This window comes from Styela clava, chromosome 4 (genome assembly GCF_964204865.1).
Source record: "Styela clava chromosome 4, kaStyClav1.hap1.2, whole genome shotgun sequence".
In the NCBI taxonomy this organism is placed as follows: Eukaryota; Metazoa; Chordata; class Ascidiacea; order Stolidobranchia; family Styelidae; genus Styela; species Styela clava.
In genome coordinates, this window is record NC_135253.1 from 23695617 (window position 1) to 23718291 (window position 22675).

General features: G+C 38.4%; 2 protein-coding genes and 1 non-coding gene across 4 annotated transcripts; 1 reads left to right on the plus strand and 2 right to left on the minus strand.

The window, feature by feature from the left end:
• The first annotated feature begins 1201 nt into the window (after window positions 1-1201).
• Window positions 1202-21829, plus strand: LOC120326712 (uncharacterized). Of its 2 annotated transcripts, none has more exons than XM_078112097.1 (5): window positions 1202-1522; window positions 1962-2090; window positions 19733-19836; window positions 20020-20188; window positions 20414-21829. In XM_078112097.1, the coding sequence occupies exons 1-5, from the start codon at window positions 1249-1251 to the stop codon at window positions 21280-21282; spliced, it is 1545 nt and encodes a 514-aa protein (XP_077968223.1). In that variant the 5' UTR covers window positions 1202-1248; the 3' UTR covers window positions 21283-21829. The 2 variants fall into 2 exon arrangements, with proteins under 2 accessions (XP_077968223.1, XP_077968222.1); XM_078112096.1 differs by having other exon boundaries at window positions 1205-1540.
• Trnan-guu (transfer RNA asparagine (anticodon GUU)) lies at window positions 12160-12233 on the minus strand. Its single transcript has one exon. It is a non-coding gene; the product is annotated as a tRNA-Asn (tRNA).
• Window positions 12959-15280, minus strand: LOC120347859 (zinc finger BED domain-containing protein 5-like). The gene has a single exon (XM_039417969.2). The coding sequence runs from the start codon at window positions 14934-14936 to the stop codon at window positions 13176-13178; it is 1761 nt and encodes a 586-aa protein (XP_039273903.2). The 5' UTR covers window positions 14937-15280; the 3' UTR covers window positions 12959-13175.
• Window positions 21830-22675: the final 846 nt, after the last annotated feature.

The following is a 22675-nucleotide window of genomic DNA, read 5'->3' on the forward strand; positions in this document are numbered from 1 at the left end:
AGATGAATTAGAAATCGCGTATAAATTTAGTAGGTCATTTGTCTGTGAGAGTAGTTGCGTTATGTATCCTAGCAAATTTTGGTCTGGAATTACTATTAGCTAGTATAACATTTAATATAGTTATCAGATGCTAGCGCTAAAACAGACAGACTTGAATTACCTCAAATGCGACTTTGGGAACCGCGGTTATGTGTAATTAATGAGGAGTATTTGGCCTCATGCCTCTCTTTTCATTGAATCCCTATTGCTTCTAACAAAATACTGCCGTAACCACTTTGATTCATGAGAGCCAAAGCTCTGAAAAGAAAGAGCCGCATCTTAGATTTGAGTCGCAAGAGTGTACAATTTGATATGGATATTAGATGAGATAATGCGATACTAATTCCTTATCCTACATCTGTGCCTTTGCGCCAGTGGATCTGCTTATAAGGAGCAAGGATGCTGCAGCAGGGGTGAAGATATTAACTATTTTACGTGATTCAAAAGTCTTGCTGTCTGACACTCAAGGATACAGAAATATAGGCTTATATAATATAGGATGTCAATAAAGTCCCTTCACAATTTCCATTTTGTTATGAAGTCACTTCTCAATATATTTAATTCAGGTTTGTTGTTTTTCAATCAATATTTGTTTAAGTATTTTTACTTTATTCAACATCTCCATGTAATCTGTGAAGGCCAAAACAATATATGGTATCGCTAAATTCCCTTTACAACTTTAAAATATTTTAAGACTTTATAGACATCCTATATTACATTGTAATGTGAAATTTTGAAACAGCTTAATAGCCGTTTTGATTGTCGCTACGGATCGCCTAACACAAATTCATAAATGAGGTTATACCAAATTGTTATATGCAGTGACATTCTGAATGTCAGTGCTAATATATTGTTATTGATATACGTATATCAGAGTAATGCATATTTAGTGTGGTGTTATTTTTTGATATTTTACAGATTTTCGTTTTATTTAGAAAAAAGCTTGTCTCAAGGAACGTAAATTTAAAAGGTCTTTGATTTATAGGTAAATACATGCACTAAATGTTACACTCCGTAACCTGAATAACGTTGTTAGGTCTCGCCCAGAACACCTTTCAAGGTACCTCACGTTTGTCACACTATATATGTTATAGTTATCGAGCTTGGATATTTTTTCGATTTTTTTGATGTGGCGTTCAATTGTGCTGGCAAATTTTGATTGTTTTCTATAATTAACATTTATTAGTGCAGAGATCGGGCGATTTCATTATGGAGTTAGTATTGTTGTATTTGATAATGACTCATTTATACGTGTTGCCAACTCATGCCGGCGTATCGCTGTTTGATATTGTTGCCGAGAAAATGTCGAAACGGGAGTTCTCGAATGACAACGATATTCATGTTAATGATGAAAATAGCATGAAGGATTTTGTTAGCGCGGAAGACATTTGGGATGAAGATAGGATCAAGAAAATGTTGGGATTGGATTATGACGAAATAGGTGGATCTAGGGAAGAAAACATTGACAGTTTCGAGATGCAAGGTGAGGATAAGTTTCAAGGTAAGTAAAGAATTTAAAAGTATTTTGAGGTTTTCGGTACAGAATTCTGGAGGTTTGATTAATGTCTTTATTGAAGTGAGCTTTATAGGCATCTTCAATTAAGAAGAAATAAGGAATATCAAGCTTCGAACCTCTCTCTCCTTCTCGCTTAATTAAGTCAATAATTTAATTTTACCTCTAGATAGGAATAACAAATATTGAGATAAAATACAGCCACGCTACATGTTAGAATGCTGTGGAAATAATATTTAACTGTGAAAAGAATTCTTGGGAAATTGAACAGATAAGCTTGTAAAGTTAAATTTTCAGAACAAGGTGTTATGCTCAAATTGAGTACGTTTTTTCAATTTGTGATTAAGATCTTAATGCCGGCTGATTCACTGCTTATCCAACTCATCAAATTCTCATTCTTTGACTCTAGATCAAGAGGTTCCGAGCCTTTTATCCGCCTTATACAACAAAATGAATGAACCTGGTTCCACGGTCATTCCGTTAAAATGCAAGATACCTGGAATGAAAGGAAATGTTGTCAGAATGCTTAACAATAAAGGTGAGTGGAGTCAATTTATTGAAAGTTGTTTACCAAATGATTGTATTCGGTACACCATTTATTATTTTTATTGAACGCGAAGACGCATGTAGATCATGTGCAATAATGGTATTGGGTTCCATTACATTTGAACCCACGTACATTTGAACCCATGACAATTGCACCTGTATGCTATTGCACCTATGGAATTTTTTTTGTTTCACGGATAGTTAAACCCATACTAACCCTAACCCATGGGTTTTAGCACCCACATATAGATTGAATCCGTGGATATACGCATGGGTTCAAATGTACATCGGTTCAAATGTACGGTCACCATGGTATTGAGTTGGTGGAACAAAACCGCTTTCATCTGCTCGTAAGAGGCCAATCGAGTTTTTAAAATACTCAGAAGTCAGACGAAATTACGTGCGACGCGAGATACTTTGTAATTTTTATAGTACGATAGTATATTACACAAACGTGTGAAAACACCAAAATATGTGAACATTTTTAATCAAGCTAAATTTCTAACGGGTCTTTTAAAGCGTATGTAGAGTGCATTTCGGCGGATCTGGCGTGAAAATATGTTAACATCAATCACTGATTTGTAACTAATCGTTTCATCTGCCCGAGTTTGATCAATTTCGCGCGCTTGATCGGAACTTTATTTGCTCTACGTGATTTATCCGGTTATCAAGGCAATGATTCTTAAATATGTTCCATATATGCTCGGTGGTTCTTTTACATCGTTTTCCCGCGCACCACATTAACCAATTGTACATAGCAATATGATACATGTGGCCAAACTCCACCACGAATGGTGTTCTCTATGGCAAAGGCCTTATAAACTCAACCAGCGACACTTCACTGTGTTGTTTCGTAATTTGAAAACATCTAGCGCCTCTAGTGGAAACCACGATTGTACCAAACCTGATTATAGCCAGATAGACCAATTATTACAGGATCGGGCTATGGATCTAATTAGGGCTTAATTAACCGAATTAATTATCTACATTTTAATGGTTCCACGCCCAGTTTAACGTGATCCATAACTTAACTCAGGTACGGAGGTTGAGTAATCTATGATAATTCATGTGATTCGAAATCCTGTGGCTTTTCGTTTAAATTCACCAGGCACGTATCTCCGCCTCTCAAACCTACTATAAACACCCTGGCTTGCACATTTTGTATCATTTTATTCGAACCAATGCCGCATGCGTCCACCGGACAAGAATGTGCGCCCATTCGGGAGCAAAGCTGCGAGCAACGTTCCTCCAAGACAGGGATGTGCAATAGGCAGCCCGCGGGCCACAACCCGGCCCGCCAAGACAATAAGTGTGGCCCTTGTCAACACTCAGATATTTTCCCACTAAGCATCAAATCCTAATCTGAAAGTTCATGTTTAAAAAAGCGCACACAGGGGTTAAAATCCATAATTTTAAGTCTTTCGTCTTTTTGCCTTTATTACTGGAAGACTAAGCGATAGCCTTTTTGTTGTGAGAAATGTTCAATTCATTTTGTACCTGAAAGATATTGAATTTGTTGAATGGCCCGGCTAGATGTCAGAAGTTGGTTATATGGCCCGCCGACAAAAAATGTTGCACACTCTTGCTCTAACAGCTTGCTTAGTTGCGAGGAATAGAAGGCCATGTGAGCTCTGCGAGGAAAATTAGAAAAAATAGAAAAGAACACAATCTTTTAAACGAAAGCAGTGCGCGGCAGAACGAAAGTAGTGCGCGGGGATTCTCGGGAACGTTGCTTTAAAGGGAACGTTGGTTGCGAGAACCATTGACCTTCAACCTTCACTCAAAGTACTATATCTATTGTACTTTTTCATACTTTTGGTATGAACCACAATTATTAAAATTAGTACAAATCTCACGATTTCGAGAGAATAAATAGGATCAGGGAAGGGGCGCGCTTGCATAGCAATGGCGACTTTGATCGTAAGACACGAGATGCGGCGCGATACTCGGAACAGGGGGTTTAATTTACGCAAAACATGGTAATGTCCATTCGCTCAGATCAAAAAGACTAATTGTTTAGCACAGTTATGAGTGGGTCTAACTTGATACTCAAACGGTTCTACCCGTTTTTTTTACCAGAAATTACGAAACGGCGGCCTTACAAAAAAGTAATTGTAGTTCCTGATGCGTCAATGGTTCTCGCAACCAACGTTCTCTTTAAGCTGCGCAGCTTGTCTAGTTCGGGGCTTCTCAAACTTTTAGGCTCGCGACCCCCTGTTCTGAGTAGCGCGCCGCATCTCGTGTCTTACGATCAAAGTCGGCATTGCTATGCAAGCGCGCTCCTTCTCTGATCCTATTTATTCTCTCGAAATCGTGAGATTTGTACCAGTTTTAATAATTGTTTTTCGAATTAGAAAAGTCTAAAAAAGTACAATAGGAAATTGGTGTACTCTTTGCGACCTGTAGAATTCACAGTTCTTCAGTTTAGGAATCCTTTGTCTAAAAATCCTTGTTCGAGGCAATAAAGTAACACCTGATACAATAAACAACTTTAATAGCAAACATAATTGAAGGTTAAGTGTCCATTTTGAATCGACCACCCTGGAATATTTGTTTTCCTAATTGAAGCAACGTCAGCCCTTTAAGGACGTTAATAGCAAACACATCCTGGTAAAATCAAATATTATTCGTTAATTTATCTATCCGGGAGAAACACTTGTTTCTTTCAAACAAAACTTAATTATCTTGGCGGTTTTTGAGGTGAGAATAAAAAAAGTAAAAATTACCAAAATTTTGGTGTTTTAAATTATGATCTCTGGTATTTATTGATTTGTTGTGTATTTCATGCCACTACTATAGACAAGGGTTTAGACTTTATACAAGCAGGGGGACGTAGCCAGAAATTTTCAAAGGGGGGGAGGGGATTCTATTTGCCAAGTTAGATCGAAACAGCTAACGGGTCCGGCCGAATGCCGGAAACGTGTGTTTTCATGAGTCTGGAGGATCTAAAAAGACGGTTTTAGACGGTTTTTCACTGTTTTTAAGCGTTTTAGCCGGGTTCTTGGTGTTTTTAGACGGTTTTCACTGTTTTTAAGATGCTAATATTTTTTTACATTCCAAAAAGAAGGGGGTTCCCCCCCAAACCACCCCCATGGCTACGCCCTGTATACAAGCACTATAAGGCTCTTAAATGAGACTGAGAGGATTTAGTTTTCGATGTGAGTGATCCCATATTTTGAATTAAATGCATCGCACCCTTATTCTTTCAGGCTCTGTACATGTGGCCACCGATACTTGAGCGCAGGGCCGGTGCGCGTCGGACCATCTCTTCCCCCTTTTAGTGAATGTAATAAAAAAAACATCGTTCTGTATCATACATATCAATTTGTTCGTAACTCCAAACGCTTTTAGACCCACAAATCTCTTGAAAACCCACCCACCATTTAATAAAAATCTGACTTTCTTTTGTTTATCATATTGCCAACCTAATTCTTTACATCCGAGTTGGGAGCGCCTCTGCTTGACAAACCACCTTTTTATAAAAATCTGAGTTTATTACGATATGCCAATCTATGTCTTTGTATCTGCGTTCGGTAATGGGCATGTACCCCTTCCCTCCGCATTTTCACAATGTACAAGGCACACACTGCCAATGAACCACTATTTTCGAAAAATTCGTGGATTTGGAGATTCGGCGATGCCTCCACAACTTATTACATTTAAAATGATGCGTGAAATCCATAACTTACCACACCAACAAATTTAGGACAGATACGCCACTTAGTAGACCATAATCAACGAATCACACGAAGATCCCTAACCTAGCCCTGTCCCCTCATCCCCGCCACCAAAGTATCCTGCTGGAAATTCAGAGTCGCGCTCATATGAACATCCCTCCACCTTCATGCTAGATCATATATTGATTATAGTATCGTCCAGTTAGGGTTAGTCATTGATCAGGTCTGATCCTCGCACTCAGTCTCGATCATACGAAATTCCAAGTAGATTTTTGGGGAGTACCTACAACCTATAAACATCATAAATAATTGGGTACTCCCGAAGTATGTGAACCAAGATGGCGAACACCGGACGTAGTATGTGTACCAGGTTAGGGTTAGGCCATAATTTCAGGTGAAAATACTACGGGAGTCACTCGGCTAGTCCCCGAACTCGTAATAGAACTGAAATAAGGAAAATTGGAATAAAATTATGGCCTAACCCTAACCTGGTACACATACTACGTTCCATTGTCCGCCATCTAAGTTCACATACTCCGGGAGTACCAATAATTGTTATTGAAAACGCCATTTCTTTAGTTACATTAAGATTCAAGTTAAAATTCAGGTTAATTTTAATAGTTCACGTCCAATGTTCATTTTTTACGCTCACGCGAGCCAAGTTATCACAGGTGCGAATAATAAATTAATCTACCATTTGTGGTAAAAATAAATAATACCGCGTTTCAAGATGTTAATTTTAATTTGATATTTATTTGCCCACCCCTAAAGTGGTCGTAAATATATGGCTAACAATACCATGATGATTTAACCAATATTGAATAATAGGATTCATTATTTGCTTGTGGAATTGTGGTAATAAGTGCTAACGCCCATTTATATATGTCGAGTGGGTGATTGTTTGAATTTTTTTTAAATGTAATGAACGCTAACGCATATTTATATATGTTGCTGTATTTTTTTAAAAATTTGGTAATGAGTGCTAACGCCCATTTATATCTGGGAGGTGTATTTTTTCGGAACGTAATGAGTGCAAACGCATATTTATATATGAAAGATGTATTATTTTGTTGAAATTGTGGTGCTGAAGTACAGGATAAGTGTACATCAGTGTGCTGTGTATTTTTCGGAGCGAAAGTTGTATTTATGCTAATGTGTAGCAATACTTCAAAAGTGCTTTTTAGCTTGTATTACGAAGGCGTATTTACGGTACTCACAGTAAACAAGGCCGCCCTCACGTAAAGCATCTCACGCAACGTGGCGATTAAACAACGCAATTAAGAAGCCATATATCATTGGGAATGATTGCTTGCTACGCCTGGGTAAATAATCATTATGACATCGCGTAAAAGTTGATGTGATTTTTCGTTGTTTTATTATGACGAACAATGTATGTTTGTTTGTCTTATTCTTGCGTAACAATAGCAGTCAAATTTTTGATATTTGTATATATATACGACACTTTTCTCTATCTTAAATCAAAAAAGAAATTAACTGTGCCCCGTCTTCTGTCCTTCAAATGGTATTATGACATCATAATTTTCTATTATCGTGTCACATCGTGTATTATGACATCTTAAAGATGATAATTTTTTTTTACATCTGAATAAGTGCACATTTATAATTCTAATATGTGCTATCGTAGCTATCGGCATTCAAGTTGTTGCTCATTACTTTGCTCACACATGAGTCTCCTTTACTTACTTCTGAAAATATGAATTTTCAGCGTAATCTACATTCCCAACCCTAACCCAAAACCTAACTGGATAATCAATAATTTTCTCATTTTAAGCGTCGGTGCCGGCTTTGTACAATATGGACAAAATTGTACAAAATTACCCCAATTGTGTTCTGTGATTCCTCGCGTGGAGAATGTAATGTTTCACACAGCTTTCGTAATCTTCTGAGCATGAAGGAAGTTTTGAAATGATTGATCGTGAATTAATAACACGGCACCTTGTCTGCGTATTCATTAAGCTTTCTCAAGTATGAAAAAGGTCTCATCCGTTTTTAGGCGCTAGTCTAGTTCAGGGCTACTCAACTATTTTTACCAAAGATCCGCATACAAAACTTCAAAAATTATTTAGGTCCGGTCTTTCCAGAAATTATAGTTCGGCATCCCTAAACACGCACTTCCTTGGCCGACCAATGATTATTAGCTAATCAAGATTGTTTCTTATGGCGTTATAGTACTTTTCATATATATTTAAATCTATAAATGTGATTTTAGAAAATGAAATTTCAAAAGTGGGGCTAATGATCCAGAATTAAGAATTAGGCGCGGTCCGAATCGAATACCCGAAAGGTCGCGGTCCGCCAGTTAAGTAGCCCCGGTCTAGTTGATAAAAATTGCGACTCCAATCACAACCTTTCTGGTGCAGGATCAAAGATTCTGTTTTTACGCGGACAAAATAGGATCCATCCGATATATGAAGTTCGAGAAACGTCTCATCCGGTTCTGAGTCCGGATTGGCAAAATATCGACTCCAACCCCCGCTTCACGCACTCATCAATAAACGTGTTATCTGATCTTCGCGTCCAAAATAGAAAACGGAGATACTTTTCTAATGTTTATTACTGATTTCATAATACACACCTGCCAGATTACAAATCGTGAAGAGAATATTAAAACGAATTTCGTTAATAGTTGTGTGTGACGGTGTGCAAAGCCGACAAGGTGGGTTCCATTTGGATGTTTGAGCTGTGAAATCATAATTTTTTTGACTCCGTCCACCGCTCACCAATGTAGAGTTAAAGATCATTTCATTGCGTACACAATTTGTGATCCAGGCGTATAATATAGATTTCATACAGGAATTAAGACGACTGCGCAATCGGAAAAATGTCCCAGCCAGTTTTAGGCTTTGGCTATGAATTGACGATAATAAATTGACTCCGACCACAACCTAGCAGCGTGCATTCTTAGTTTCACTTACAAAATATAACCCACCCGGATTTCACCATGAAGTTGGTAAAACGTTTCTGGTCTTGAGTCCGAATTTCTTATAATTTTGACTCCAATCACTTCCTTTGAAAACGAGAATCTTAGACCACCCAACAATGTAGAACACATTATCACGTAAAACATATAAAATGGCTTAACTTTTTTTATTGCGTTCTCGTATTCCACACCTGTCGGAATGCTGAGTATGTGGTGAATCGTAAAATAAACTTAGAAGGAGAAATCGATATCTTCATTGATCTTTAACGATTGATTATGAATTAATATTGTGACACCTGTTCAGTTAAATATATTTGGCGCCGGTGGACAAAATATTTTGACTTCGATTTCCGCTTTCCGGTGTCGGGTCAAAGACCATTTTACAAGATATATTTCTGATACACAAAAATCGGGCTGATAAGTCGGAGAAACATCTTATCCGGTTGCAAATCCGGAGTTCAGATTGGCAACATTTTTTCTCCAACCATCTCTTCACGACGTGTATCGCTTTACAGCAAAAATTCTCCAATCCGCATAGAAAAATAAAAAAAAATGTTCGACCAAGCAAAATCGCGCTTCGTAACTGGCCCGCGGGCCGTAGGTTGCCGACCCTTGAACTCTACTACATATTCCTCCAGATCCTAATTTCAGACTGGGAAAATGGCTGAGAAAATCGGGCAATTTCATCAGATGGAAAATTATCTGAAGTTAAATGATGCATTTACACATAATCCCACCAGAACTAGAGAATTTTTCAAATCAAAGTGATCACATTATTAATTCATGTTTTAATTAAACCAAACCCGAATCTGCTGACCGTAATCATATCATTTTTGTGTTCATTATATTTGGCCATTTTACTCATTTTTATTCTTAATCGAAGCTGAGTATCAGGAAAGCATATTTCCGTATGTTAGGTCAATTTACATAAGTCTCAAGATTTATGGTCCGAAATAATAAAACACCTTCGTCAATATTGTTTTTGTTTGTCTTTCACGTACATGGAAATAACAAATGGCATGAACTTTACGTGACCCGTAGTATTATCCATCGAAACATCGAGTTTAATTTAAATTTATTTCAACTGTTTTATTTGCAAACAGACGATTTTCTGGACTTTGGCTCTGAATTAATTTACATTTGTTTCAACATTTTTTTATCTGCTAATCCGAAAAGATAGATTATCTGGACTGTGGTTAAGAATTAGGTTAAATTTTTGATTTAATTTCTAAGTTTAAACATGGAAAGCACAAAGATAAACTAACAAACAACTTCGTCGTTCGTTGAACCGTTGTTGGGAGGTCTGAACATTCCGACATTGGCACTGTAAAACAAGCGAGCTATGCTCAAATATATGGACACGTAGCGCCACCCAATGGCAATAATTTTGATGACGTCATAGCGAAAAAAATAAGTAATAGCCTTCTGGAGAAAAATTTTATCTTTAACCACTGAAAATTTCAAAGCAATTGGAAGTATTCGAAGAGAAAAGCGATTTTTTAAAAATGATGGAAACAAATAACAATTGAAACGATCGTTATGTCCACTAAACGTGTCCAATAACGACTGACGCGTTTTGAAATTTACAATTACCGAGTTGGTCTGTAAAGCAAGCGGGTACTGAAAACGTGAGTTTCAAGAGTTTCGAGGGTTCCAAGCTACGTAAAATTTCTATGTATGATACAAAAAATGGTTTTTAAAAAACATTAAAAAAAAATTGGGGGAAGGATGGATCCGACGCTGCTCCCCCCTCCCCTGGCTGCGCCCCTGCCCGTGACTTCTACCTATCACTACGAGTATCACGTAGTATGGACTCATGTTTTTTTCATCATGGTGTGACTTGAGGGAATTTTTGTAGTATATATGACGAAGCTATATTTCCTCATTTTAGCGTTGTGAAGTCCATTTACCAATTTCCCTACAAGTATTATTTTGTTGTAGGGTGTCATATCTTTTTGGCATTGAGAATATGGAAGGACCACATACTAAGGTTCATATTTTCAATTTTACCATTCTTCAGTTAATTCAACGTTTAATTTTCCCAAGAAACATTATTCACAAAGATCTACAGTTTACATGGAGTTTGTTTTTATTAGTTTTATCACTTAGATATTTCTATGATGTTTGTTGACCAGTTCATTTTAAATAATAATTTATGACCTTGTGTCTCGCGATGATTAATGAACTAAATGTCTGTATACTGGACCTGGTATAATGAGGAGGCTATCGGCTTGTTTGTACTGTTTACTCAATTTAAAATCGTCGTACGTAATATGTGATGTTTAAAAAAAACGCAGCGCGTTATAACAAATTAATTATACAGTAGGGGTTAGGATTAGAAATTATTTGAAAATTTGAATTTTCGCCGCAGTTTGTATTGCTAACTCTAACTAGATATTTACGGGGCTCATGTAGTTTCGTACCAAACATACTTCTAGTGGGCGTAGCATAACAATTTTTTCACGTATCAATCCTAACCCCCACCTGACTAAGTCATTCGAAAATTACGTTACTACGACGTCACAGTGACGTAATGGAGCCCTTCAAACCATACGAACTGCCATCCAAGACGCGCAGACGACCACCCGAAATCGAACAGCTATTTCTCTCGTTTTCTCGTCACTACGATCCCGATAGAAGAGAGATCGGTGACGTTAGTCAGTTCTTTATCGTCGGCGCCAATGCCATTTCGGGCGATCGTACGTATATTTGGCAAGCTCTATGACGTGATTGTGATGTCGTAGTGACGTAATTTTTGGATGGCGTAGTCAGATGGGGGTTAGAATTGACATATCAAAAAATTGTCATGCCACGCCTACTAGAAGCACGTTAGGTACAAAACTACACGAGACCCATTTTTACTAATATTCTTTGATCTTTAGCGGTGACATTGTACAAACGATCCCGGTATCTTACTAAACCAAGCCGTCTCGCCAGCGCTAATCAATTTCATGCAAACAACACATTGATCAGTAATAGTCGATTACCTTACCCGCCTGGGCAGGGGCGGTTTTAAGTATTCTGTGGCGTCTGCAGCTGCCGCAAAACCATGGCGGTATTTCCATACCATGGCCGCTACGGCCAAACCTATGGCGACTGACTTTTTAGCTGCCACAAACCAATGACGAGCTGTCGCTACCGCGGCAGCAAATTGAAAACCAATGGCAGGTAAAATTTTGCAGTAAAGACAGGGCTGTACCTTATGGTGACAAATATTGGGTAAGTTGGAACGTTTTTCTTATGGATACAGTTTTGATGGAATTGGGGTTAGGGTTTAAGTAGATATAATTCCAGATGATTAATTAATATCTGGTACATTAAATTGTGAATATACCGTTAACCGAATCTACCGCTGCCGTGGTTCGTTCGGGGCAGAAGCTGCCATGAAGTGGTAAGAACTGCGCCTCCGCCTGGGTGACAGTGTGCTACATAAAAAATTCGGACGTCCCTGGGTGGGCTTGAACCACCAACCTTTCGGTTAACAGCCGAACGCGCTAACCGATTGCGCCACAGAGACCGCACAAACAAATGTTCTTTGTTAAAATAAAAAGACGATTAGAACGACAACAGTAAACATATGTTTACTCGATGGTTCGATCAATATTGATCGAGCATAACTCTTTGCTTAACAAGAACCTAGGCGACATGACTGCGATTGTTGCGATGCTAAAAATAAACCATATGCAAATCATTATTTCGCGGAAGGCTCGGGATAACTAGTTCGCGCAAATGGTATTCTCGCAAACGTATTTTTCCCGATTTATTCCCGCATCAGTCCTTGATACTGCTAGTATCACGTTTGTTTACCTCTTATATCTTAAAGAGAATGGTAAACATATATTTTATATAACATATAAAAAATATAACAGGGATGGATTATAATGGTTTAGTTAACATAGGGATACCCCCTTTGATAATTTAGGGAGTTGGGAGTTACTTTTGCTGCGAATGTCACTTTCTATGTACTTTCTATACTTCAACTTTGCCTAATGTTGTATATATATATTAACCCATAACATAATATGAATCCTATTTGCCAAACAGCTTTGAATAGCCTGTTCGCGCAAAGAGTATTGAGTTTTAAGATTATCTTACAGGGTGTCACTTTGTTAAGCATGAATCATTTGAACATGATGGGATTTGGAATCTTCCAATCAAAGACCTATTATAAATACCATTGGAACAATAAACAGGGGCGCCATGAGTGCTAAAAGCCTCCGGAAGGGGCCACGAGCCATTAGAGCAGTGGTTCCCAAACTTTTCATTCCCGCGTACCATTTTTAATTTTGTGCAGCGTTCGCGTACCACCTAAGTTACACTTGACTAGAATATCTCAAACCATAAACTATGCACCTGTAGATAAGAAAACTGAGCATGTAGCAGCATTAAGATTTGACAAATGTCATTCCAGAAAGAGATAAAAACCATAAATTAAACAAAATGAAGCCAATTAAAAATTTTAATGAGATGGATGTAGTTGTTTTTTCTCCACCAGCTGGTCAATGCGAGGAAGAGCTTTGCTGACAGCGCATCGAAAGTCATGTTCTGGCGTTCCAAGACGATTTCGGCTTTTCGATTTGATGGCCATCAAAGCCGAAAACCCTTGTTCGCACTCCCACGTAGATGGAAAAATCAATAGCTGGGAAACAGCGTGACGTACTAGGTTAGAATACGATGATGCCATGCTCAACCAGAAATTGATTGGACAACATTCCTTATGTTTTATTTTTGCTGCCTCATCAGTTTGAATGTCTATTAGTTCTTCTTGTTCCCCGGTCCCTACAGGCACATCAACCGGATCAATGAAAAATGGGTTGACGGAGTAAGCACAGTATGCAACATCAGGAAAGTAATTCAATAGCTCCGTCTTTAGTTGCGAAAGATGATCAATAATTTCTTTAGAAATGCCACCATCAGGATTTTTCTCAACAGAAGTGAGGCATTTGAACATTCCGTAGTTTTGATTGCTAACATTCCATGTCCAGAGGTCCAGCTTACGAATGAGTGCTCTAAGCTTTGAAATGAAATCTGTTACAGTTAGATTGGGTCCTTGAAACGACAGGTTAAAGTTGTTCAGAACTTCAAAAATGTCTGATAGATATGCCAATCTAGTAAGAAAATCTTTGCTCTCCAGGTCGTTTTGAAAATCGTGATTCTTCTCCTTGAAGAATTGCAGAAGCTCATGTCGCAGTTCAAACAGGCGCCTTGTTGCATTACCACGAGAGAGCCAGCGCACCTCCGTATAGAAGAGGAGACAGCTGTGGTTAGAACCGAGATCCTCACAAAGAAGTTTAAACAACCGAGTATTCAGAGCAGATGTTTTGACGAAATTTACTAGTTTGATAACTCGGTTCAAGCATGATAACATGTTCTGAGGTAGCACTTTCGCGCATAGGGCGAATCTATGAATAAAACAATGAACAAAAGTCACGTTTTGCGCCACAGCCGTCACATGAGCTCTGAAGCCTGATTTATGTCCTAGCATTGATGGAGCTCCATCTGTTGTACAGCCAATCAACTTTCCCCAGTCCAGTTTATTCACTTTGAAAAAACTGTCTAATGCTTCGAAAATATCCTTTCCCTTTGTTGTACCTGAAAGTTCTTTGCTCATAAGTAATTCAGTTTTTACAGCCTTTTCTTGTGTATAACGAACATACACAAGTAACTGTGCGTTATTTGTTACGTCCGTCGACTCGTCCAATTGAATGGAAAAACCATACTCTGAATCTTTCACTCCTGAAATCACTTGCTCAGCAATATCGACTGACATCTCTTCTATTCTATTCTTAACCGTATTGTTGGAGAGGGGAACACTTACTAGCTTTGCAGCCGCCTCTTCACCAAGTACATTTTTTACTAACATCTTTGCAGCTGGCATAATGAGGCGCTCTCCAATGGTATGTGCTTTCTGATTTTTTGCTATCAGGAGAGCGACTTCATAGGATGCCTTGACAGCACATTTCTTTCTCTGATAAATTGTGCCAGTGTTGTCGAAGCGCTGTCGTTTCACTTGCTCGCCCAGTCGCTGAAAGAAACTCTCATTTCGATCCTTCTTGTCGGGATGATTTGTGTCAAGATGTCGTTGGAGTAAGCTTGGTTTCATAGCCGAATTAGCAAGCGTTTTCATGCACACTACACATTGCGGCAAAACTTCTCCGTTGTGTTCAATAGCTATGAATCCGTACTTTATGTAAGCTGGACTGTAATTTCGTTTAGACATGTTGTCAATAGTTGAATTAAACAAAATTTCGCAATATTCACACACCGCAGGCTTTTGAAAGCAAGTACGAATAGCAACCGTACGTAGTCTGAGACGGCCGGTAAGGAGAGCGTTCCCGCCAAATATTTTGCTGACAGCATCGGTCAAAGGTCATGAAAGTTGGTAATTGGCGTTTGATCATCTTGAACAAAATAAGTGTTGCTTCATAAACGTGCGAAACCACAAATTAAAGGTAATTGAAACGCAACATTGCAAATTATTGAAAGTTGGTCGCGTACCACCTGAAAGACTCTCGCGTACCACAGGTGGTACGCGTACCACAGTTTGGGAATCGCTGCATTAGAGGATGGGAACCACTGGCATATGAGATTATGGTGATAACGTTACGCGTTGACAAATTCCGATTTACGCGAGACCTAACACAATTCAATTCAAAACGACCCGGACCCGGAAAATATATAAAATATAGCTAATTCCATGTACCTTAAGTTCTAAATCAGTGGTCTCCAGGTTTATTGACTGGGAGCCGAAATTAGGAGCGGAAGGACAATCGCGGATTCGCATGTGGTCCTAACCCTAATTGGGATACCGGTATAATTGAATTGTTACGAATATACAAGTGCCCAAACTGTGATAATGACGTAACAATGGCGGCATCTAGAACACAAAAAAGTAAAAACATAAAAGGTTGAACTATTCCACTCATGTTCGGCGGGCCATATGAAATCGTTACGCGGGCCTTAATTGTCCTGCGGGCGGGAGGGAGCCAATGTTCCAGAAGAACTGTATTCCAATCCAACTGGAAGTTGATTTTCCCAATATTTTCAACAGATAAGGTAAGGAATCCAAGAAACAGAAGTTTTTGTATAAAACCTCACGCCCAAAAACTACTTTGTTGAGAGCAGTGATTCATTTTTTTTTATGTTTTTTTTCTAAATGTTGGTTTCCTCCTCTCAACACACAAACCATATAAACCTCCCCCCTACGAACGCACTCGCACACATTTTTTTCTTTTTATTTTTTTATTTTGAAATCAGATACGAGTTCCACATAACATGGAGTTCTTCAAAAAAATAAAAATTGCGCGCGCGCTCATTTTACTGTTGACGGCTAATTCCATGTAACATAGGGTCTAGAACAGGGATGGGTAAGGTTTTTGGACTAGGTGTAAAAATTTTGCCCCTCTAGACTGCGGGCCATGTAAGTGTGACGTGAAAAGTTACTTTTTTATGAACAATATTCGGGGCTCCCGAAGTATGCGAACCAAGATGGCGGACATCGGAATGTAATATGTGTACTAGGTTAGGGTTAGGCCATAATTTTAGGTATAAATACTACGGGAGGCTCTTGGCTAGTCTTCGAACTGATAATAGGACTAAAATAAGGAAAATTGGGAAAAAAATTATCGCCTAACCCTAACCTGTTACCAATGTTACGTTCCGATGTCCGCCATCTTGGTTCGCATACTTTGGGAGCACCCAATATTCACATTGTTACAAAAGCAAAACTGGAGAATAATAGCCTCGTGCCATAATAAAATTTAGCCGCGATCTCAACAAATTCCTTGCGCTATTTTTTAGCTAAAACATCAAAATTTGGTTTTAGTTTGGTTGTGGCAGTATCAGGCGGGCCAGATTGAATTATCCAACTGGCCGGATTGGCCCGCGTGCTGTAGTTTGCTCATGTCAGTTCTAAAAGAAGGAGTGTATTACGCCCACGCACACACACTTTTCGAAAACAGATAGGAATGTGTACAATTCAGGGGGAATTTTCCCAGTATTTTTAACAGTGTACACAATATATATCTGACAGTTTTTTGAAGTCAGCTTCAAAAGATAAGTAGTTTTTGTCACTAATTATTTTTTAATTCTGCTAGTTCGTTGTATTAAGTTATATAGCGCTTGAATTAACATTTAAATGGCATCTGATAAGTATGTAAAACATAATATGTAAAAAAAGAATATGAAAAAGAAAACACAATCCATGGAAAATGATTGCGAGTGACAGATATGATATGTGGAACATAACATGAAGTTTTTGTGCGCACGTACTCCTTATTGTTGATATATATTACCCCTCGACGTCCTCTCTCACGCGCTCTCTTTTTCAGCAAAAATAAAACAGATCTTCGTCAATTACTCAAACACGATTGAAATTTGGAAAAGTTAATTTTCCGAGTATTCTTAACAGTGTACACAATACATATCTGACAGTTTTTTGAAGTCAGCTTTAAAAGATAAGTAGTTGGTTTTTGTCAGCTGTAACATTTAAACAGGTGTCAGCAATTAGCAATCACCCGAAACGGCTTTTCGATAGGAATGCATCTTATAGTCACGGATTTATGTTTATTCACCAGACGGAATCCTGCCACTGATTTGATGATATACGGACATTGATTCAAAATTTATTTTGCTGCCAAAATAAACCCCGTTACCAAAATAAACTACATCGGCTCATGTTTTCTTTAAGCCAAATTGATTCAATTTAGGTTCATGACCTCGTCAACGTTGACGGATGCGTGGGATCCTTACACGCAATTTTGTTTATCGAAGTCACGTGACCAACCACGTGACGCATTTTATATAAAAAAGTAGGATTCTGCAGGTTATAAATCTCGGGTTTGTATTGACACTCTCTGAAGTAATTCGTACCAATCGGCATTTAATTACGCGTTATGCACTACTTTAATTTCAAAATAGGTTCTGGATACTTGTTCAGGTCTCTCCGTTGACATTACACTGGTGTACCACCGTCATTTTAGGTATTTTTATTAGCCCTGTGTTGTTCAGGGTTAGCCTGTAAATTCATATTTCGGCGCTCCAGAAGTGTGTGTTTCAATATGGAGGTAACTAATTTTGTTCGCATACTTTACATCAAGTTGTGTAAAGATACTGAAACCTTTGGGCAGGGGGTATATTTACTTAGTTAACACAGACAGTCCCCGAACTCGAAATAGAACTAAAATAAGGGAAATCGGAATAAAGTTATGTCATAATCCTAACCTGGTACACACACTACGGGAGTACCATTATTTCTGAGTGCGCGTGACCTTGTTTTCAGTGAATTATCTTGAAAATTTAAAAAAATGAATCTTCAAGGATCAATCGTCGTTCATCGGTCTATAATGCATAATTCTATCCAGTTCCAGTATCTCTTGGTTCTCAGTTGTTATGGTCATGGGCTAGTTTACTTCTGAAGAAGTGCATCTCAAAGACAACCATAAAAAGTCACTAAACGCTGACAATCTTTTCTGTAATGGTCCTAGTTAATCAGTTTACTCATCAATAACTGTCAATCACGTGGTCTATGTTTACCAAACGTGTCTTTCTTGTTATCTTATCAACTCGGCTGCAAGTTTTATCAACTTTTGAGTTTGCTGACACCTTAATGTGGCGCAATCGCTTTGATAAGTAAAGTGTTATTGGGGTCAGGTGTGGCCATTCTCGCAAACGGCGTTTTTCCCGCTAAAAACGTTCGCGCAAATGGCGTTGCAAAAGAGAACATTGACGGAAAATATACTTCTGTAACGAATTTCTCGTAAATGCTCCTTCTCGCAAAACTAGATTCGCGAAAGAATCATTTTCCATAAAATTCGCGCAAATATGTTTTTTCACGAAACGCTATTCGCGCAAATAGCCTTTCTGCAAGACGGCTTTTGTCTAAACATCATTCCACACACACATGACATACCCGCAAATGTTCTTTTCTCCCTCAAACAACATTTGTGCAAAAAACTTTCACGCAAAACAAAATTCTCGCAAATGTCCGTGTTTACTAAACGTGTCTTTATCGTTTACTTTTCAACTCGGCTGCAAGTTTTATCAACTTTTAAGTTTGCTTACACTTTAATGTGGCGCAATCGCTTTGATAAGTAAAGTGTTATTAGAGGTCAGGTGTTATTATATTAGTTGTATTCTCGCAAACTAACCCGCTAAAAAGATTCGCGCAAATGGCGTTTACTGGAATGACATTGACGGTAAATATACTTCTGTAGCGAATTTCGCGTAAATGTTCCTACTCGCAAAACTAGATGGAACTGATAGAAAATCATTTTCCCAAAACGACACTCGCGCAAATGTGTTTTACATTGAAAAGTCATTCGCGCAAACGACCTTTCCAAATTTCATCCATCACAAAATGACATTCCCACAAATGTGCTTTTGTCGCGCAAACGTCATTTCACGAAAAGCTTTCGCCCAAAACGACATTCTCGCAAACGTCCGTACTTGAACCGAGTTTATGTTAGCCGAACGTGTCTTTTTAAATCGGCTGCAGGATTCGGTGACCGCACATTTGAACCCACGTACATTTGAACCCATACATTTGCTCCCGTATATCCGCGGGTTCAATCTATATGCGGGTGCTAAAATCCATGGGTTAGGGTTAGTATGGGTTCAAATATCCGTAACAAAAATAATTCATAGGTACAATAGTATGCAGGTGCAATTGTCACGGGTTGAAATTACGCGTTCAAATGTACGTGGGTTCAAATGTAATGTAACCGCGGGATTCATCAATTTTTGCGAGGAGTTTATCTTCTGGGGAAAACCCGTTTGCAAAATGTAACCATCAATCATTTAGTATTTAAACTTGCGTTTACCCTATTGTGTTAGTCTCATGTGTGCATACATATTCCTTTTTCGTGAACTTTTTTTGATGAATCTCTCTCAATTTTTCCATATTACCAATACGGATAATATACTATGAATTTTTATTTTGTGCCGGAACTTTTTCTTTTTTAAATTTTAGCTGTCTTTACTCCAATTAAAAAAATTATGTGTAATTTATCATTTCAGGGAGCGTCCTCTATCAGAATCGCAGACAAACTATTGTTGAACTCTCCTTCTCAATGAAATACGCTCTGCATGAATATGAAAATATAACGGAGGCTAAATTGAAGGTGCAACTCTTGCAGTAATAAATACCTCTCAGTTAAATCATAAATTTTGATGTTGTGCGCACTTTTCTGTGAAGATGGGTGTTAAACAACACTAAACACAATTCGCGTAAATGGTTTCGCAAAAATGACACCATAATTCGCGCAAACAGCATTTGCGCAAGTAACTCTATTCACACAATTCAGATTCCTGCTCCTTATCACGCGGATTCAACCAAACAAGAGCTTTGGCAATGGTTTGTTGATAACGGATTGATGACCTACCCACAATATAAATATGAGGTTTATTTCGTCACTGATGACGTCATGAAGAAAATGAAAATCAAAAGTATGACGTGGAAAAAAGACAATACAGGTTTGATATAAGTTTAAATATTTGGATTTCTTTAAACAAAATGTTTATAAAAAAATATAAATATATAAATGGACAAGAAGGTTAACACGTCATATAAAAAGTGTTCTTAGTGTTTTTCTCATAACAACCAGAATAATAACAACAAAAATTTATCTAAACGATGTCCACCTCGTGCCCAAAATTCGAAGCCGACGTTACTCAAAAATTGTCAATTTTTATTTTTAGACTTGGACAAGGTGGACGAACAAATCGCCATTAGTCTTGGATCACCAGTTACTGTAAAGCACTACATGCCAAGCATGAAAAGCAAACAAAATACATTATTCATCGACATAAAACCTATTGTCCAAAAATGGCGAACAAACTTCTTCAAAATCAAGAAACGAACTTTAAGTAAAGCGATTTTGGTTGTTACCATGGAAACAGAATCGATTTTGACTAAACGATGCAAACAAATGATGGTTGCCAACCCTAGAATCTTACTGGTTTCATTAGATCGGCGACAATGTCCTATGCCTATGACGTCATATTCAAACGAAAATGAAGTTTCCGTAGAAACGAATGACGTGATAGTTGAGGATTCCAATATAAAACGACGCAAAAGATCTGTGACAGACGACAAAGCATCGAAAAGGCGTAAAACGAAAAATCGCAAAAAATCGAAAAATGATCAAAAATCTTTATTTTGGAATGGTCGTCAAAACGCTAAATCGTCTCACACACCTGACCTCGTCCGCGGGAGATCTTTACATACTGGACACTCGAGGGCAGTACGGAGCACAATTTGTCGTCGCTACCCCATGCACGTTAGCTTCGATGACGTAGGTTGGGGGAAATGGATAATTGCTCCAAGAGGATATCAGGCGCACCGATGCGAAGGCGAATGCCCTTTTCCTCTTGGAGGGAGATTAAATGGCACGAACCACGCTGTTCTGATGACAATGATGCATTCTGTGGAACCATGGAATTCACCACAACCGTGTTGTGTCCCCACTGTGCTATCCCCCGTCTCCCTCCTGTATTTCGATACGTCCGGCAACGTTGTGCTCAGACAATATGAGGATATGGTAGTGAATGCGTGTGGATGCCGCTAAGCCCCGGATTCTTCCGTTATATTACGCAGAAGCGTTACCATGGAGATTTGTGGGTTGTGGAAATTTCTTTGCTAGTTTTCATACATTTTCAAAGACAATACGAGGCAATGGTGGTGAATGCTTGTGGTTGCCGCTGAGTCCCGAACCGTTTTATTATAACTCATTTATTGACTACATAAGCAGTGGCGTTACCATGGGGATTTGGTAAGGACCGAATTCTTCTGCTGGTTTTCTACATTTCCAAAACTATGTGGAGAGTAACATATCATTAGATCAATATTTCTTGACTTCCCAAACTTTGATTGACGTTGATCCGCGAACCTTCTCATTATAATATTTTATTCAAACTACACAATGTGAGTCAAGAGCAGATTAATTTAGGTAATTAAATATCAATTGTTGTTTAATCCATTTTCGGACTGAAGCCTCAAATTGGTTCTTGTGGTGCGCAAACTTTTACAATCATTTCCTGTATTTAGTAATACCACACATTTACCGAATCAGTTTTTGATTTTGATAGTTTGTTAATAAACTTGTTTACACTGCACTTAGCTGGGGTAATGAATGTAGTTGTTCAGCGCTTGTCTTAGGGGCGTACCCATTTTCCGATCCGCAGCAGTCCCCCTTTGAAATGTAATGATAAGCCCCGCCGAACCAAAGCACGATAAAGGCACAACTTCAGGTACTCCCGTAGTATGTGTACCAGGTTAGGCCATAATTTAGTACTATTACGAGTTCGGGGACTATCCAAGTGACTCTCGTAGTATTTGTACTTGGAACTATTAACCTGGTACACATACTACGTTCCGTTGTCCGCCATCTTTGTTCACATACTACGGGAGTACCAAATTTGTCGTGTGCCACGTTTTGGCTGGGTCTGGGAGAGAGTCGATTTGCATTTTTGTAAAAAAGATATCTGTTAGCGTGATATCTGTTGTGTCGCTCTAAGTTGTTTTATCTGCTGTTTGATTAAGAATAAAGTCAAACCTTGAGATCTTTTGAATTTAACCGTAGGTTATGACGTTTTAAAAAGCAATTTTTGAGGAGGTGTAAAGCTAATTAAAAATAATTAGAGAAAAATGTTAGATTTGATCTTGCCCACGTTATTTTTGTTATTTACTTTTCTTTATTTTGGATATTCATGTGTTTTTGAATGAAACATACTTTCGCCTTACTATCTGTTATTTGTAGCCTATTGTTAGCAACCGGTAGTTATTTTTGAGGTGGGGCGCGGGACTTGACAAGTTCCAAAAATGGGGCGCGACTTAAAAAGTTTGTGAACCACTGTTTTAAAGAATAAAGAGAAAAAGCTGCGACTCAAGGCCACCGGGTTATCTAGAAATAACTCAAATTCTGGCGGTGTGAGCCAGGTGCATGCGGTTACGCATACTTA